The sequence below is a fragment of the Balaenoptera borealis genome, assembly GCF_965194805.1.
Source record: "Balaenoptera borealis genome assembly, chromosome: 9".
NCBI classification, from domain to species: Eukaryota; Metazoa; Chordata; class Mammalia; order Artiodactyla; family Balaenopteridae; genus Balaenoptera; species Balaenoptera borealis.
Window position 1 is genome coordinate 9,170,633 of NC_138873.1, and position 21,178 is coordinate 9,191,810.

Here is a 21,178-nt window from a genome sequence, read left to right on the forward strand (position 1 = left end):
ATCTGGGGGAAGGTTACATGGGTGACTGCGTATGTAAATAACCTCTGAGACGTATGTATGCGTAAGGTTAATGCACTTTACTGTATGCTACCCTTCAAAAATATTCTTCCCCTTTACAACGACTAACCAAAAACCATCTAGTGACAATTTAAGGCGGATTCCTCATAAGAAACTAGTGAACAGTGAAGCACAGATACGGTTAACACGCTACGCAAGTACACCTCTTCTTGTAAACCCACTGCTCACTAAATGCTGGTTGAAGGCATTTCAAAGAAAATGACCATGGTTATGTTTCAGAAGCCCAGAGGAATCTATACGCATGTATACATAGCATAACGTCCTCAACAGAATATACCCCATAGATGTGAAAAACCATGGCTCTTGTCCAATTACTCCTTTCACCTCTGTCCAATTAATTCCTTTGTTTACCTCCCAGTACAAGAATACAAGCTAGGTGTTACACCACCACAAAGCATGCAGATGTGAACTGCACGGCCAAGACAGCACCCCTTCCATGGCCTGCACTGCCCGTCTGACACTGGGGCAGTGACTCTTTGCCATGGATACAGGCGACCATAAAGGCTCAGAGCGTGACCGGCAGGTTAGGATCGTCTCATCCAACCTCACACCTGGTCAGAAAGCCACCCTGGTGTCCCTGCCAGGGGGCAGCCCACCCACCGCAGGGAAAGGAGGACGAGGGACGCTGGAGAGGTGACACAGCCCGCCGGGAACTGTGTCTCCCACTGGGACACACACACAAGACAGGGTTCACGTTTGAAAAGTCTCCCTCGGCAGCAAGCCTGAGAAACTGGAATTCATGCGGGACGGGCTCAAATCCACTGCTAGTGACCAGACCAAAAGTGAAGCAGAAGCCCGCTCACCTCGCTATTGTGGCCCCGAAGGTTGAAGTTGATTCTCTGCGGAGTGTTCCTGTCCCGGCGGCAGTGGCTGGAGGTGAAGGTCACGCCAACAACGCCGCGCCCGTTGCCCGTGGCCAGCCAGCCCTCCTCGTAGTAGCGCCTCCTGCACACGGGCTTCTCCTTCTCACTCTTGGGCACGCGGCCCTTCCAGGACAGGCAGAGGAGGTTGGAGTCGCTGCACAGGACAGGCCCGTGCTCCACCGCTGCGTACATACTTTTTCTGAAGAACCGTTTTACTTAAGCAGTAATGCTGAATGCCGAAAAGTTGCTTTCACTGACAGATCAATGTTATTTTTGTGGTTGGCTTGCGCTGTTTTCCCTGACCCCCTTTTAAGACTGACCCGGTTCTAATTAGAAGGTCAGTATTTTATAAAGATCCACCAAATGCATAGTGAAAAAATTCCTCTATAAAAGATGACGGCAGTCTGCTAAGAAAAGGTAATGCTTAAAAACAACGTGGGGTCCATTTTTATTTTCAAGTCCTCAGAGGAAGAGGGGGCTGACCCTTTGGAGAAAGAGCATCGTTAACAAGTGGTGATAAAGAAACTGAGTGTTCTTCTTTTCACTCAACTTGGTTCTTCTTATTCAGCCTGAGATTCCAGTTTAGTGTAATGCGATTCCAGAGACAAAGGGCTGCAAATACATAGATTTCAAGTAACTTAAGGCTTTAAGAATCCCTCGAGCTGGAATCTTCTCTTCAAAAGCTCAGGCGCAGAGACAGAACACATGGGGATCATCTCCCTTCTGAAGCCACCCTCTGGCTTGTTTTCTCAACTAGACAAATCTCTGCTGCTAAAGCTGAAAAAGATTGCATAAAGGGAAAAAAAGGCACACAAACCGTGCAAAACAGACCAGAGTTTGTGCAGACAGCAGTCCAAATTTTAGGAGAAAAAAGGACTCTTTCCCCACCGTTCAGAACCAGAAACCTCCAACTTCAGAGCCCAGCCCGGCTTCCCAGCAGGTGGCTGTGTCCCTGGGGAGGGCCCCTCTGCAGGCTGACGCACCCCTCGGTGCCATAGAGACGGGCGAGAAAGCCCCTTCCCTCAGCAGAGCCAGAAGGCTCTAAAGCTCTCGCGGGAGGGAGTCCAAGTGTGGGCCCCCAGCGAATCCTAAATACTCCTGCTGGCAAACGGGAGCCAAGCTGGGCTGCAGGCTGTGTCTCCTCCCTTCCTACCCTAGTCACTTCTCCCCTTTCCGCTCGTAAAGATTACATACTTTTCCATCTTGAAGGAAAAAAACTAATCTCAGAATTAAGTCCATCAAGTAGCCTTCCTCTTATATACAAAGATTCCTGGACTCAACACAGAAGAGAATCCCTTAAAACGGAAACACAGGTGAGAGTCAGCTTCTTCCCCACTGTCTCCCTATGGAGTGACCACGTTCGGCTGATGGGCACTTTCCTGATCACCTCCAGAGACCGTCTCCAAACGCCACGTGTACAGTCCAAGGAAAGAAGCTTTACTCTGATGCTCCTTGATAATTATTTTGTAATTATCAGTTTCAACTGCTACCTGAAGGTATTATCCTATAGGTATAGGAAAGGAAAAGGGAAGTAATAAATTAAAATTTCTGGAATACAGTTAACTGAAAAAAGGCAAAGGAATCAGTTCACTGTTCAAACTTGTCCCATCATACCCTAACTGGCTTTCCTCCAGTCATAACCACACAGTAAGAGCCACTCTTCAGTCCAGAATTTTCACCTCTGTCCAAATCACCAGACCCACTGAAAAATAAAGTGCAAAAAGCACTGCATGCTCCCATCTGCAATGCTTGAAATCACACTTCTCCCTCAGTCACCTTCTCACTTAGTTCCTTCTTTAAACTGGAGAGGTATTTTTGAGGCTTGATCTGTGCAAGTTTTTTTTTCTTCTTTTTGCAAACCTTCTTTACCCGTGAAGACCATGTGGAAAACTGGCCATTAGTGATGTATTTTTCTCCCCGGGCTCCCAAGCCCAGTGGTGTCAAGTTGCTCCATCTGATTCTTAAATTAAATTTCATCAGTTGTAAAACTCTTCAAGTGCACACAAGAATGAGTCTGCCTAAATGTGTATGTACAGAAAGAAGGTTTTAAATATACATAGACATACACTCTTCAACTGGCACACAAAATGTCTGTTTTCCCAGTCGTTTCAGGAACCATGGGATTAATCACAGCTTGAAGGCCCTGGAGTCTTACAAATCTGTAAAACAAAATAGGACATAAAAAAAAGAACTTTAAAATACTGAAGAATAAAGATTCTAATACATCTTTTTGCATGAACATATGAACATCATATAATAACATAATAATCACTGTAACTGAAATCAGAGACCCATCTGGACACCTACATATATCAAATGGAGCAACTGATCGGTAAAATTTGAATAGTAAAAGGGTGCTCCTCGCCAACTTACAGACAACATGCAACATGAGGAGTCTGAGTGCCAGGTACCATTTACTAAATTTGCCAGCAGCTGTGCATAGTGAATGAACGAACACCTAAAACTGTCCTTCCTAGGACTGTGAGCCCTGAAGGTGCACCTTTACCATCCAGAGGTCATCATACTGAGTTAAGCAGGCATCTTCAAAAAGGAGACAGAAGAGACTCAGGCAAGTTATCTGAATTGATGTTTTCACTTTCAGTAAAAACATAATCCCTGAAGACACAAGGCAGCAAAGGCCTTTAACTGCCGGCAGGTCACAGAGCAAGGCACAGCTGTCTCCTCGGCTTTTACGTCGTCTACTAGCAATACAGTCCTAGAGAATCTACCTCCAAGCAAACCCACCCCCTCTTCCTTCCTGCTGTCTTCAGTCCAGGCCCGCATCACACCCGCAAAGACACTGGACAACTTGAGCCCTAACTCCCCCGCACCACCCCACCTTCCAGAGGACCCTCAGAGCGATCTTTCTGAAATTCAAGGCTGCCCCAAGAGCCTGGACTGTTCTCGCCCCGCCCAGGCGGTGCCCCCGAGAGCTAGCTGAAACGGACAGCCCAGCCCCACCCCCAAATACCTGACACTGAAGGTCAAGGGCTGGGCCTCGGTATCTGCATTTCTAACCAGTGCCGGCCTGGGACCAGCTTTGCGAACCGCTGGCCTCTGAGACCAGCCCCAGCAAGGCCCTCAGGAGGTGCCTCCCGCCCGTCCGCCCGTCCTCTCCTGCCGCAGCCCCCACGTCCAGCCCGCGCTGCAGCCGTCGCCCTCTGCGCACTCCCCGAGCCACGTCCCCACGTACCGAGTCCCCCCTCCTGCACGCCTCCACGCCTGCTGCTCCTCTGCCCAGCCAGCCCACACCCCCCTGTAACCCCCGCCGAACACCCCCTCTCCCGTGAAGCTGCCCAGAGGCTCCGTACTAACCCGCGCAACAGTCTTCCTCTCGCTGCGTCCAGAGGCTGGGGGCCTACCCTCCTCGTCCCTGGCACGGAGCTCAGCACAAACAAGTTACTCAGTAAAAGTCTGTAAGAGGATGCAGGCGGGGGCAAGGCAGCAGCTACAGATAATTTCCTGGAGATAACCTTAATTCAGATGAGTCACAGGACATATACTTCCTATGTGTCTAAAATCAAAACAAATTCTCCCAGGAAGCACTTGTACCCGAGGGGAAAAAGTGAAAACAAATGCTATACAATTCAAATTATGCATGTTCTTCCTCCTGAAATTCTAATGCCACTGTATAATACTCCCTTAGTCCCTACCCTGGCCTGGGGACGGCACCACAGAGGGGAAAAGCAAAAGCAACTTCTCAAGGCCCAGCAATATATACACAGGGTTTAAACTATTTAAGAGCATAATCCATGATTACTAAAGCACCCACATTAAACACGAGAGTGTAAACCATCAGTTCCCTCACACCGTCCTGGACAGAGAGGGGTCTATAACGTCAAAATTATTCTCAAAATAAAACTAAGACATTATTTGTCTTCTTCACTGCGTTGACAATTTCTATCAACGGTGCGAAAGCAACAGTGGGTCACACTGCCAGCTCTGTGGCACAGATCAAGGCCCAGCACCAGCCAGCACCAGTGCTCATCAGATTTTTTAAAATGCCAGCTTCACTTAAGAATGTTCTTGGGACTTCGCTGGTGGTCCAGCAGTTAAGACTCTGCGCTCCCAATGCAGGGGGCCCAGGTTCGATCCCTGGTCAGGGAACTAGATTCTACATGCCGCAACTAAAGATCCCACACACCGCAACTAAGACCCAGCACAGCCAAATAAATAAATAAATATTAAAAACAAAAAAAGCTCTTAATGCAGCAGTAAAAATTATTAATTTATTAAATCTCACCCCTTGAAGACATGGTTGTTTAATATTCTGTGTTTCAAACAGTAAATACACACACAGCACTTCTGCTGACTATGGCACTACAGCAGTAATCCTGAGAAAAAGCACTTGTGCTGTAGTTTAAGTTATGGGCTGAGCAAACTGCTTTTTCATGAAATGCCATGTTTACTGGAAAGAATTAATGACAAATTATGGTCATTTAGGCTTGGGTCTTTGGCAGACATTTTTCTCTAATGTGAACAAAGTGAGCTGTCACTTTAAAGAAAACAACTGATGGTATTTGTTGCTGATAATAAAAGTAGAGCTTTCAAGTTAAAATTAGAATTGTGGGAAAACCAGCATCTATCACTAGGAGCTTGATAGCTCCCCAAGATTTAAAGACACTCTGCAAGCAAGAGAAGGTGATATTAATAAATGTGAATTTTTGACAGTATATTTCATAGTGTGTCAATATTTGGAAGATTCGCATAATTTGCTGAACCAATATTCTTCAGATGACCAGTGAATGATGATATCAATTATGCTTGACAGAGCCATTCAAGGTGCAAGAAAGACAAATGGATTTTAATATAACCAAGTACAAAAAAGTCACTGATATATTTAAAATTCCACATTGCTACTAACCTTTAAGAAACTACCATTTGTTGAGTTTTAGTACAGTATCAAAGAAAAATATTCATGATTAGCTGAAAAGACTATTAAAATACTCTTCCCTTTTCCAGCTACATATCTGTGTGAGGTCAGATTTTCTTCAGACATTTCAACAAAAACAGCATATTGTAACACTGAATGCAGAAGCATATACGGGAATTCAACTATCTTTTCAATAAGTCAGGCATTAAAGATATTTTACCAAAATGTAAAATAATGCTACTCTTCTCAGTAAATTTTTTAGTCAGAAAATAGTCATTTTTCATAAAAAATATATTATTTATAACATTTATAGGTTTATTGTTTTTAAATGAATTAGTAATTTTTTTAAATTTCTGTTTTAATTTCTAATATGGTAAATATCAAGAGCTAACACCCACATAATCAAAAGCTCTTTTCGGACTTCAATAATTGTTGAGAATACAAAGGGGCCCTAAAACCAGAAAGGTTAAAAATCACTGACATATGCTAACTCTCCAGAAATATAAGCCTTAAATAACTATTGAAATAAAGTACGTAGGATAAATTTCCATAGTAAAAGCACAGACAAAAGTGTTTCATTTTATATATGCTGCTAATGGTTTTTAATCAAACTTTTAAAACTACAGAGTGCCATATATGCGAGACAAAATAAGGCAGATCATTTAAGGAAAAATGACATGCTCCTTTATTATTTCTCAAATGGATAATGGATACAAAAATCTAACAACAAAAAAAACACTATCATAGTCTCCTAATTACTGAAAGGCTGGTGCCTATCTTAGTGCTACCATTAATAGAAATAGGTGATGTTGGATACTTCCCCTCTGTCTTACTTTTTCATGAGGATGAGAAAACAAGGCTAACTGATTAACTAGTTTCTGAGGGAAGCTGACTGTCAAATCAACACTAGTAAAGGGGTTTGGTATAAAAAGATTAAAAAGCAACTATTCAACTGAAAGCAGGGACTCGGAACAGATATTTGCACATCCATGTTCAAAGCAGCACTATTCACAATAGCCAAAAGGTGGAAGGAACCCAAGTGTCCTCAGACAGATGAATGAGTAAACAAAATGTGGAAAAACATACAGTACTATTCAGCCTTAAAAAAAACTGAAATTCTGTCTGACACATGCTGCAACATGGATGAACCTTGAAGACATTATGCTGAGTGGAATAAGCCAGACACAGAAGGACGAACACATATAAGTATGATTCCACTTATATGAAGCATCTAGAGCAGCCAACTTCATAGAGACAGAGGAAATGGTGGCTGTGAGGGGCTGGGGGCGGGGAGACGGGGGAGTCATTACTGAATGGGTACAGAGTTGCAGTTTGGGATGATGAAAAACTTTTGGAGATGGACAGTCGTGACGGCTGCATAATAACGTGAATGTACTTCTATTAAGGCCGTTGAATTGTACACTTAAAAATGATTAAAATGGTAAATTTTGTTACATATATCTCACCTCAATTTTTAAAATCAGGTGAGAAAAGCAACTATTCATACAAAGTTTTTTGATAACAGACTGAAAGTAAATACTCAGTTTGGCATTATGATGTTTTTTACCCTAAAACAGGCCCATGAGCCATCCTTGGAGGCTTTCATTAGGAATAAACAATGCTAACCTCTGAATTCTGGCCCAAACCTGCTTCTGTTAATTGCAGCTTATTTTCAGACTATTCTTATAGTAAATCACTGAAAAATCTATTCTATTCTATCAATTCTACTGTAATCTGCTTTTAGATTACAATCTTAAAGCAAATAATCCATGTGCCTGATTGAACTAATAATCTGACAGCAATCTAGGAGACAGTAAACGTGTAAGATGCCTCACACTCTAACTTTCCATACTATCCAGTTCTAATGGCAAATTAGGAGCCCGAGAATTTGGGAAAGTACAATTTAGGGACAGAATTGTACATCATCAAGAAAATTCTGTACTAATTACAGGCACTCCTGGATTAATTGACCAACAAATGTTAACTGAACATCTATTATGCAGGAGGCCCCTGTGCTGCACTTGCTGCCCCTCTCGCCCCCGGTTAGATATTCTGTTTTCTAACTAAAGTTATTTCACTACAGGTTATTCTGTTTTATCTGATTCCTACTTTCCACCAACATAGATAAAATTTACTATTGGGGGGAATAAAAATGTATTTGTCACTTGTTTTAGTAGTTACCTGAAAGGGGAGAGAGGGTTAGAAACTGTGCCAGGGGAGGGCACGCACAGTGGTACTGCTGGGACGCTAGCAATATTCAATATATTCCATGTCTTGATCTGGGTGGTAGTTATGGGGTGTTCACTCCATAATTATTCTTTACTACACCTCTATGTCTGACATATTCTTCTACATGGATGGTACATCTCAAAATAAGCAGGTTTAACGCACTGTGAACTATATTAGGCATCAGTTCTCTGGGGTTTTTAGATAATTTAAATCAATTATTAAGAGTTTTTATAGTTATTATATCCAACCTTAATGAGTACTCTCTCAATCTAGAAAATCCCAATAAAGTATCGAAAATGCTATTTTAGTTCTCAAGCTAAGAAAGTATCCACAAAGAAAAAACATATTAACAGTAACAAATGGATATAAGAAAATTTCAAAATTAAGCTCTATTTCTTTCTAAAGGATAAAAATTTATACAGTAGTTAGGCAGAAGACTGAGATGAGAAGCGGAAAGTAGATTTTAGGAAAAAATACATAGATGTTGTTAGATGAATGCAAAACAGGAAAAAAAAAAAACAAAGTAGAAACTTTTGAATAAAATATTCCCAACACTCCAAGCTTTTGACTACAGAGTTGTTAGCCGGTTTGAGAAGAAGAAAAGGAAATAAACATGAGTTTTGCTGATTGGCGATGTAAATGAAGCACACCCCAGGGTCTGCTCCCGCACGGCTGCCTGCTGTCCTGGGCTCAGCTCCACGGCAGGGTGGAGGGAGGGCGCTGCCGCCGCTCCGGGGCTCCCCTGATGCCTCCTTTCCACAGACAGCAACAGGTCCTGAGCTCCACACTTCTTTTTGAGGAAAGTAACTACACTGACCTGCCTCTAATTACAGTCACTCCTTTCCCTGGGGAATTTTGCACAACCCACAAACATCAAGGGAGTTCTAACTGGTTCCTAATTAGTTTCAAGAGCTGCCTGGAGGCTACTTCAAATCTGCCTTCCAAGACTGCCTTTAAAGGTAGGGATACTCTCAGATGGACCTAGAGAGTATTATGCTTAGTGAAATAAGTCAGACAGAGAAACACAAATATGGTGTATGTTATCACTTATATGCGGAATCTAAAAAATAAAACAACTGAATGTGTATAACAAAACAGAAACAGACTCACAGATATAGAAAACAAACTATTTACCAGTGGGGAGAGGTAAGGGGGAAGGGCAAAAGAAGGGTAGGGGACTATGAGATACAAACTACTACGTATAAAATAGATAAGCAATAAGGATATATTGTACAGCTCAGGGAAATACAGCCATTATTTTATAATAACTTTATATGGAATATAATATATAAAAATACTGAATCACTATGCTGTACACCTGAAACTAATATAATATTATAAAATAACCATACTTATTTTTTTTAAAAATCAATGTCAAACAGCCTAGGGGGCAGGAAGAGAGGGCGAGAAGGTCGGGACACTCCCAGCAATCAACTGTCACTTGGCTACTACCTACCTATGCAGGGAAACAACTACACACATGAAACATCTACAACACCACTGCAAAAATAATGGAGTTTAATAATGATTTAATATATTTTATTATGTTATTCTCTAGTTCTTAATTCTCAAAACATGCTAGTAAGATAATAACTAAAGACACGTATGCATGGTTATACACAGGTTTATTCAAAAGATGCAGTCTTACTACAATTGTGTGAGTGTCACATCACTTTCCTGTTGACTGTAAATCTTAGAGACGCTTCCCACAGAAAGTTGTCTTATTCCGAACAGCACTAGCGCCTTTAGGTGCTCGCAGTACACAGAAGCACGGCCCAGACTCACATGGCAAGGGTCTTCTCTGCTCATAGTACAGCTATTTTTCAGTGTAATCCACCATACCAACTAAACCACAAACACCCGAACGCCAATTTTTATCTCACCTGCACTACCCACCAGCAGTGCATTTAATGAAGTGTTCGACACTGTATTAAGTATGGTTCAGAGTCCCAAACAGTCGTCTAAGGAAAAGGGAAACTAAATGCTGACTGAACGAGGTTCTCGTCACAAACGGCCAGGCGGTCACCAACAGCAACACCATTCAGACCCGGGCCTGCCGAAAGCCCGAGGCTGCCAGGCACCGCAGCCCACGCGAGGGAAAGAACTCAGGGAGAGGGCTGCGGTCCGCTGCTGTGTTCAGAGAACAGCAAAGAGACACATTCTCAGGGAAGGTTACTATTTACTTTCTGTGCCTGATGTCTACGGCCAGTTCTAAGAACATGAACATCTAATTATCTGTACAGAGACAGGAGGGCATGGAGGCTGCAAGACAAACAGACTGATTACAAGTCTGAAAGAGTGGGAGCTAGATACTTCTGAGAATGAATCCACACGGGAAACTTAGATGTTAAAATACTGTGGTGAGCTTCCAGGTGTCCGCTCCTCTGGTGAGACGGGGCCAGGCCGGGAGACGCTCTCCTCGGCTCCTTGCCTCGGTGGGCAAGTCAGCCTCTAGGGCCGGCAGAAATCCTCGTTTGAGAGTCCCACCGAGTTCCCCGGTCAGAGTGCTGCATCTGAGCGGAGCGGCTGCTTGGGACTACTGCTCGGGCGCTGCAGAAAGCCTTCTTGGAATCTGACATGTTGTCACTTTGGGACCGTTGGTCAGCTGCTCCTGACTTGACCACATGAAGGCTCAGACTGTCCCAGTCTCTGAACTGAAGAGAACCAACACAATTAGCATATCTCTCACCACCGTGAATGCAACATATTTCAATGAAGAGTATCAGGAGGACATCTACAGATCCCAGACTGGCATGTGCATGTTCTGAGGAATGGTGGAATAGCCCAATGTATCTGGGTGACCTTTGGAGACAGCTGAGACAGAGCTACAACAGGGCAGTGGCTGACACCCAACTCATAACCCATCTTCTCCAGCCATGTGGCTGAGAGGGTCTTGGTGCTCCGGCCGGCTGCTAGGCCTGAGCCTGAGGTGGGAGAGCCGAATTTAGGACTTTGGTCCACCAGAGACCTCCCGGCCCCATGTAATATCAATCGGCAAAAGCACTCCCAGAGATCTACGTCTCAACGCTAACACCCAGCTCCACTCAACGACCAGAAAGCTCCAGTGCTGGACACCCCATGCCAAAAAACTAGCAAGACAGGAACACAACCCCACCCATTAGCAGACAGGCTGCCTAAAATCATACTAAGTTCACAGACACCCCAAAACACACCACCGGACACAGTCCTGCCAGGAAGCCTACACAACCCACTGAACCAACCTTATCCACTGGGGGCAGACACCAAAAACAACGGGAACTATGAACCTGCAGCCTGCGAAAAGGAGACCCCAAACACAGTAAGTTAAGCAAAATGAGAAGACAGACAAATACACAGCAGATGAAGGAGCAAGGTAAAAACCCACCAGACCAAACAAATGAAGAGGAAATAGGCAGTCTACCTGAAAAAGAATTCAAAGTAATGATAGTAAAGATGATCCAAAATCTTGGAAACAGAATGGAGAAAATACAAGAAACGTTTAACAAGGACCCAGAAGAACTAGAGACCAAACAAACAATGACGAACAACACAATAAATGGAATTAAAAATTCTCTAGAAGGAATCAATAGCAGAATAACTGAGGCAGAAGAACGGATAAATGACCTGGAAGATAAAATAGTGGAAATAACTAATGCAGAGCAGAATAAAGAAAAAAGAATGAAAAGAATTGAGGACAGTCTCACAGATCTCTGAGACAACATTAAATGCACCAACATTCAAATTATAGGGGTCCCAGAAGAAGAAGAGGAAAAGAAAGGGACTGAGAAAATATGTGAAGAGATTATAGTTGAAAACATCCCTAATATGGGAAAGGAAATAGTCAATCAAGTCCAGCAAGCACAGAGGGTCCCATACAGGATAAATCCAAGGAAAAACACGCCAAGACACATATTAATCAAACTATCAAAAATTAAATACAAAAAAATATATTAAAAGCAGCAAGGGAAAAGCAACAAATAACCTACAAGGGAATCCCCATAAGGTTAACAGCTGATCTTTCAGCAGAAACTCTGCAAGCCAGAAGGGAGTGGCAGGACATATTTAAAGTGATGAAAGGGGAAAACCTACAACCAAGATTACTCTACCCAGCAAGGATCTCATTAAAATTTGACAGAGAAATTAAAACCTTTACAGACAAGCAAAAGCTAAGAGAATTCAGCACCACCAAACCAGCTTTACAGCAAATGCTAAAGGAACTTCTCTAGGCAGGAAACACAAGAGAAGGAAAAGACCTACAACAACAAACCCAAAACAATTAAGAAAATGGTAATAGGAACATACATATCAATAATTGCACCTTAAATGTAAATGGATTAAATGCTCCAACCAAAAGACATAGACTGGCTGAATGGATACAAAACCAAGACCCATATATATGCTGTCTACAAGAGACCCACTTCAGACCTAAGGACACATACAGACTGAAAGTTAGGGGATGCAAAAAGATATTCCATGCAAATGGAAATCAAAAGAAAGCTGGAGTAGCAATTCTCACACCAGACAAAATAGACTTTAAAATAAAGACTATTACAAGAGACAAAGAAGGACACTACATAATGGTCAAGGGATCAATCCAAGAAGAAGATATAACAATTGTAAATATTTATGCACCCAACGTAGGAGCACCTCAATACATAAGGCAAATGTTAACAGACATAAAAGGGGAAATTGACAGTAACACAATCATACTAGGGGTCTTTAATATCCCACTTTCACCAATGGACAGATCATCCAAAATGAAAATAAATAAGGAAACACAAGCTTTAAGTGACACATTAAACAAGATGGACTTAATTGATATTTATAGGACACTCCATCCAAAAACAACAGAATACACTTTCTTCTCAAGTGTTCATGGAACATTCTCCAGGACAGATCACATCTTGGGTCACAAATCAAGCCTTGGTAAATTTAAGAAAATTGAAATCGTATCAAGTATCTTTTCTGACCACAACACTGTAAGACTAGATATCCACTACAGGAAAAAAAACTGTAAAAAATACAAACATATGGAGGTTAAACAATACACTACTAAATAACCAAGATATCACTGAAAATATAAAAGAGGAAATCAAAAAATACCTAGAAACAAATGACAATGAAAACACAATGACCCAAAACCTATGGGATGCAGCAAAAACAGTTCTAAGAGGGAAGTTTATAGCAATACAATCCTACCTCAAGAAACAAGAAACATCTCAAATAAACAACCTAACCTTACACCTAAAGCAATTAGAGAGAGAAGAACAAAAAAACCCCCCAAGTCAGCAGAAGGAAAGAAATCATAAAGATCAGATCAGAAATAAATGAAAAAGAAATGAAGGAAACGACAGCAAAGATCAATAAAACTAAAAGCTGGTTCTTTGAGCAGATAAGCAAAATTGATAAACTATTAGCCAGACTCATCAAGAAAACACGGGAGAAGACTCAAATCAACAGAATTAGAAATGAAAAGGGAGAAGTAACAACTGACACTGCAGAAACACAAAGGATCATGAGAGACTCTTACAAGCAACTATATGCCAATAAAATGGACAACCTGGAAGAAATGGACAAATCCTTAGAAAAGCACAACCTTCCGACACTGAACCAGGAAGAAATAGAATATATGAACAGACCAATCACAAGCACTGAAATTGAAACTGTGATTAAAAATCTTCCAACAAACAAAAGCCCAGGACCAGGTGGCTTCACAGGCAAATTCTATCAAACATTTAGAGAAGAGCTAACACCTATCCTTCTCAAACTCCTCCAAAATATAGCTGAGGGAGGAACAATCCCAAACTCATTCTACGAGGCTACAATCACCCTGATACCAAAACCAGACAAAGATGTCACAAAAAAAGAAAACTACAGGCCAATATCACTGATGAACATAGATGCAAAAATCCTCAACAAGTACTAGTAAACAGAATCCAACAGCACATTAAAAGGATCATATACCTTGACCAAGTGGGGTTTATCCCAGGAATGCAAGGATTCTTCAGTATACACAAATCAATCAATGTGATAAACCATATTCACAAACTGAAGAAGAAAAACCATATGATCATCTCAATAAATGCAGAAAAAGCTTTCAACAAAATTCAACACCCATTTATGATAAAAACCCTCCAGAAAGTAAGCATAGAGGGAACTTACCTCAACATAATAAAGGCCATATATGACAAACCCACAGCCAACATCGTTCTCAGTGGTGAAAAAGTGAAACCATTTCCACTAAGATCAGGAACAAGACAAGGTTGCCCACTCTCACCACTATTATTCAACATAGTTTTGGAGGTTTTAGCCACAGCAATCAGAGAAGAAAAAGAAATAAAAGGAATCCAAATTGGAAAAGAAGAAGTAAAGCTGTCACTGTTTGCAGATAACATGATACTATACATAGAGAATCATAAAGATGCCACCAGAAAACTCCTAGAGCTAATCAACGAATCTGGTAAAGTAGCAGGATACAAAATTAGTGCACAGAAATCTCTTGCATTCTTATACACTAATGATGAAAAATCTGAAAGAGAAATTTAGGAAACACTCCCATTTACCACTGCAACAAAAAAAATAAAATACCTAGGAATAAACCTACCTAAGGAGACAAAACACCTGTATGTAGAAATCTATAAGACACTGATGAAAGAAATTAAAGATGATACAAACAGATAGAGAGATATACCATGTTCTTGGATTGGAAGAATCAACATTGTGAAAATGACTATACTACCCAAAGCAATCTACAGATTCAATGCAATCACTATCAAACTACCAACTGCACTTCTCACAGAACTAGAACAGAAAATTTCACAATTTGTATGGAAACACAAAAGACCCCGAATAGCCAAAGCAATCTTGAGAAAGAAAAACGGAGCTGGAGGAATCAGGCTACCAGACTTCAGACTATACTACAAAGCTACAGTAATCACAAAGACAGTATGGTACTGGCACAAAAACAGAAATATAGATCAATGGAACAGGACAGAAAGCCCAGATAAAACCCCCACACATGTGGTCACCTTATCTTTGATAAAGGAGGCAAGAATACACAATGGAGAAAAGACAGTCTGTTCAATAAGTGGTGCTGGGAAAATTGGACAGCTACAAGTAAAAGAATGAAATTAGAACACTTCCTAACACCATACACAAAAATAAACTCAAAATGGATTAAAGACCTAAATATAAGGCCAGACACTATAAAACTCTTAGAGGAAAACATAGGCAGAACACTCTATGACATAAATCACAGCAAGATCCTTTTTGACCCACCGCCTAGAGAAAGGGAAATAAAAACAAAAATAAACAAATGGGACCTAATAAAACTTAAAAGCTTTTGCACAGCAAAGGAAACCATAAACAAGACAAAAAGACAACCCTCAGAATGGGAGAAAATATTTGCAAATGAAGCAACTGACAAAGGATTAATCTCCAAAATAAAGAAGCAGCTCATGCAGCTCAATATCAAAAAAACAAACAACCCAATCTAAAAATGGGCAGAAGACCTAAATAGACATTTCTCCAAAGAAGATATACAGATTGCCAACAAACACATGAAAGAATGCTCAACATCAGTAATCATTAGAGAAATGCAAATCAAAACTACAGTGAGGTACCACCTCACACCAGTCAAAATGGCCATCATCAAAAAGTCTACAAATAATAAATGCTGGAGACAGTGTGGAGAAAAGGGAACCCTCTTGCACTGTTGGTGGGAATGTAAATGGATACAGCCACTATGGAGAACAGTATGGAGGTTCCTTAAAAAACTAAAAACAGAACTACCATATGACCCAGCAATCCCACTACTGGGCATATACCCTGAGAAAACCATAATTCAAAAAGAGTCATGTACCACAATGTTCACTGCAGCACTATTTACAATAGCCAGGACATGGAAGCAACCTAAGTGCCCATCGACAGATGAATGGATAAAGAAGATGTGGCACATATATACAATGGAATATTACTCAGCCATAAAAAGAAATGAAATTGAGTTATTTGTAGTGAGATGGATGGACCTAGAGTCTGTCATACAGAGTGAAGTAAGTCAGAAAGAGAAAAACAAATACCATATGCTAACACATATATATGGACTCTAAAAAAAAGAAAAAATGGTTGTGAAGAACTTAGGGGCAGGACAGGAATAAAGACGCAGATGTGGAGAGTGGACTTGAGGACACAGGGAGCGGGAGGGGTGGGCTGGGACAAGGTGAGAGAGTGGCATGGACATATATACACTACCAAATGTAGAATGGATGGCTGGTGGGAAGAAACCGCATAGCACAGGGAGATCAGCTCGGGGCTTTGTGTCCACCTAGAGGGGTGGGATGGGGAGGATGGGAGGGAGACGCAAGAGGGAGGGGAGGATATGGGGATATGTGTATACGTATGGCTGATTCACTTTGTTATACAGCAGAAGCTAACTCAGCATTGTAGAGCAATTATATGCCAATAAAGATATTGAAAAAAAAATCAAAAATCAAAACAAACCAAAAAATACTGTGGTGCTATACACGGGACTCACTGGTTTCAAAAGTCATGTGCCTTAACTAGAAAAGGAGAGCATCTCATTTATCAAAGTGACAAGGACTGAAAGAAATGATCATTCCTAGTGTCATGTAGTGTGTAGAGAAATGAGAGACCAATGTGGTGATATAATTCAAAAGACTTATAATGTTACAAACCATTTGATTCAGCAATTCTACTTCTGGAAATTTATCATAAGGAAATAATCTTGGATCGTGCAAAGATTTAGCTATAAGGGTTTCCACCACAGCATTTTTATAAAGGAAAAATCTGAAATAACCTTTATGTTCAAACGGGATACAGGTTCAGTAAATGTTGGTACACACATAAAGCAGAAAAAATATGCAACCACCAGCAATTATATTGTAGGCTACTAGGGAGTGACATGGTAACACGTTCTCAATACCATGAGGAAAAAGTGAAATTACAGGTTAAGCTCCCAGGATGGTCTGAAGGGCCTGCCCGCTACTATGTAACTAGATCTTGAGTAAATTACAACAAACGTAGTTTGTGCGGGAGTTGCAGGAAAGTATGAGAAATCTCCTGAGGAAGGCACACACACACACACACACACACACACAAACAAAGGAGAAAGCCGGAGTTATCCAGCAAATGCAGACATAAGATACAGATTTGTCCAGAATTGCTGGACAAATGCTGATATAAGCAGTGGAATCAGAATTGGGTGCCAAACTGTCCCAGTTTCCTCAGAACTGTGTTAGTTTTAGCACTGAAGGTCCCACATCCCAGGAAACTCCTCAGTCCTGGGCAAACCAGACAGCGGGTCACGCTATCAGGTATCCAAACTCTGGTCCAACCTCAAAGTGGAGAGACTGAACCTGAATGACACATTCAGCAGGGCCCACAGAGGAAACTAAAGTTGCCCTAAACTCCCAGCATAATGGTGCTGGGGTGGAGTAAATGCACACCTTGTCTTCAGGAAAACAATCCCAACTGGGACCCAGGGAAACCTGAACTGTAAATGGTGAACTGTCGGAGGCTCAGAGTGAGCAAGTCTGAAAGATAAAAGCCTCAGGGGGACCCACTTTGGTGAGTTTTACCTCCAGGAGCTCAGCAGGTCCTCACAGTAAATATCGGAGAAAACCCCCCTCACTTCTGGCAGGGGAAAAGGAATCATTTCGAAATACAGGAGAACATTCCACTCTTCTTAACAGGGTCTGCCCTCAAGAAAAACAGTTTAACCAGGGCCTAACCAATCAGGATTTCATAAGAGCAGAAGTGACCTGGGAGCAGAGACACACCCAACTCCAGCCCACTCTGGCCAACCTGCCCCAACTAAGAGGGGGTGGGGAAACTGAGAAAAATACAGGAGGACGGCCCAGAGGCAAAGGCCCACCACAAGACTGAGACCCAGAGTTCTGGGGATGTCACGGACAGCATGGGGTTATGGTTAACGACACTCTATTATATATCTGACGTTTGCTAAAAGGGTAAATCTTAAATGTCACCACAAAAAAGAAATGCTAATTATGAGAGATGATGGAGGTGTTAAGTAACCCTACTACGGTAATCATTTTGCAATATGTAAATGTATCAAGTCATTGCTGTACACCTTAAACTTACACAATGTTATATGTTAATTATGGTTCAATAATGTTGGAAGAAAAAATAAAGAAACTCAGGGAAAAAAGGGTGAGAAGGGGCACAGGGAACCTTCTGGAAGTGATGGAACTGCTCCATATGTTGATATGGTAGTGGTTACACAACTGTTAACACTTCTCAAAATGCACAGAACTGTACACTACAAGGGGTGAATTTACTGTATGCAAATTACATATTAATTTTGAAAAAGAGTGGCTGGCACAGAATAAATGCTACACAGTGTTAGTGATTATTATTAATGTTGCTATTGTTATGTACCAGGCTCTAAGTTGGGTGCTAAAAAGACAACAGTGAGCAAATAGAGATGTGGTCCTACCTTCAAGGAGCCTACAGTTCAGTGATGAAGATCAGATATTAATCAAATGATTATGGCTATGACAAAAGCTACAAAGGACAGGTGCACGGTGTTCTGAAAGCTGCAACCTGAAGGAAGAGTAGATGTGAAATCCACGATGTCAGGGATAGTGGAGGCAAGGGGAGGATTCCAAGCAAATGGGAGACCACGTGCTCAGACCATGGCTAAGACCAAGAGAATACAGTGCTCTGGAGAAACTAAAAGAGTGCTAGTATGAGGGCTCTTCACACACAAAACCACAGTGAGGTATCACCTCACACTCATTAGGATGGTTAGTATAAAAAAACACATTGACAAAGATGTGGAGAAACTGGAACCCTTATGTACGGCTGACAGGACTGCAAAATGGTACAGCTGCTATGGAATATGGAGTCTCCTCAAAAAAAAAAAAAAAAAACACATGATCTAGCAATTCCACTTCTGGATATACACCCAAAAGAACTGAAAGCAGGATCTTGAAGAGATGTTTGCACACCAATGTTCACAGCAACATTATTTACAACTGCCAAGAGGTGGAAGCAAAGCAAGTGCCCATCATCAGATGAATAAACAAAATGTGGTACATACATACAAAAGCACATTATTTGGCCTTAAAAAGGAAAGAAATTCTGACACACACTACAACGTGGATGAACACTGAGAACATTACACTAAGTGAAATAAGCCAGTCACAAAAAGACAAACACTGTGTACTCCATTTATCTGACGTATCTAGAAGTAGTCAAATCCATAGAAACAGAGAACAGTCATTGCCAGGAGTTATGGGGCGGGAGGAATGGGGAGTCATTGTTTAACAGGTACAGAGTTTTGGTCTTACAAGATGAAGTTCTGGAGATTGGTCGTAAAACAGTGTGAATATATTTAACATGGAACTGTACACTTAGAAATGGTTAAGATGGTACGTTTCATGTTATACATTTTTCACAATAAAAAAAAAAAACCTATGTTCACACACACACACACACAGCTGAGACGTAATCACAGGACTATAGAACGCTTCCCCCAACCCCACACCTTACCACCACATTACTAAAGGCCCACTTACAGCAGTTCCTTTTAACCAGTACATCATGTCCAGCTATAAAGAAAAACTTACAAGACATACTAAAAAGGCAGAAAACACAGTTTAAACAGACAGAGCAAGCATCATATCAAGACTGAGAAATGGCAGAGATGTTGGAATTGTCAGACCAGGAATTTGAAAGGGCTATGATTAATACGCTAAGGGCTCTAATGGATAAAGCAGACAGAGTGAAAGAACATAGAGCAACGGAAGCAGAGAGATGGAAGTTCTAAGAAAGAACCAAAAAGAAATACTAGAGATCAAAAACACTAACAAAAATGAAGAATGCCTTTGACGGACTTCTTAGTAGACTGGACATGGCTGAAGTAAGAATCTCCGGCCTTGAGGATACCTCAGCAGAAACCTCCAAAACTGAAAAGCAAACAGAAAAAAATATTGGATAAAAACAAAATATCCAAGAACTAAGGGACAACTACCAAACCGTAACATACATGTAATAGGAATAGTAGAAAGAGAAGAAAGACAGAAAGGAACAGAAGAAATGTTTGAAACATTAATGACTGATTTTCCCCCAAATTACTGTCAGACAACAAAACACACATGCAGGAAGCTCAGAGAACACCAAGCAGGATAAATTCCAAAAAAAAAACATACACAGGCATCATTTTCAAACTACAGACTATCAAATATAAAGAAAAAAAAAAAAAAAGCCCTGAAAGAAGCCAGACGGAAAAAACACCTTAAATATAGAGGAGGAAAGAAAAAAATGACATCTAACTTCTCATCAGAAACCACGCAAACAAGAAGAGAATGGAATGAAATGTTTAAAGTGTTGAGGAAAAAACCACCAACCTAGAATCCTATACCCTGTATAATTACCCCTCAAAAATGAAAGACAAATAAAGACTTTCTCAAACAAAAACTGAGGACATTTGCCAACAGTAAACATACCTTAAAAGTAATGTTTAAAAAAAGTTCCTTAGAGAGAAGGAAAATGATACAGGTCAGAAACCCAGATTTACAAAAGGAAGAGCATCAGAGAAGGAATAGTGAAAGTAAAATAAAAACTTATTTTTCTTATTCTTGATCTAACAGACAGTTTATTCAAATATTATAATAATACCAATGATGTATTCAATTATATATGTGTGTGCTACCTGTATGCTTATGTATGCTTATTTATAAGTGAAAAGAATGACAGCAATGATATAATGGATAGGAGGGAAGAATTAGCATTATTTTGTTATTATAAGGTACTTACACTATCTGCGAAGCAGTATGTTACTTTAAAGCGGACTTGAATTAGTTGTAAATGTACATGGCAAACTCTAGGGCAACCACTGAAAATAGTGAGAAAAGAAGTATGCTAAGAGGGGACAGAAAATGGAATCACATAAAATGCATGATTAAAACCACAGAGAGGGGCTTCCCTGGTGGCGCGGTGGTTAAGAATCTGCCTGCCAACACAAGGGACAAGGGTTCGACCCCTGGCCCAGGAAGATCCCACATGCCGCGGAGCAACTAAGCCCATGCGCCAGCAACTACTGAGCCTGAGCTCTAGAGCCCACAAGCCACAACTACTGAGCCCACGTGCCACAACTACTGAAGCCCATGCGCCT

General features: G+C 41.2%; 1 protein-coding gene across 1 annotated transcript in view; it reads right to left on the minus strand.

Annotated features, from left to right (window-relative positions):
- TULP4 (TUB like protein 4) overlaps nucleotides 1-21,178 on the minus strand; it is a 226,255-nt gene that overhangs the window by 161,690 nt on the left and 43,387 nt on the right. Inside the window, exon 2 of the mRNA XM_082406065.1 lies at nucleotides 882-3,100. Within this exon, the coding sequence (XP_082262191.1) occupies nucleotides 882-1,133 (252 nt within the window). The 5' untranslated portion in view covers nucleotides 1,134-3,100. The remainder of the gene's footprint in view (nucleotides 1-881; nucleotides 3,101-21,178) is intronic.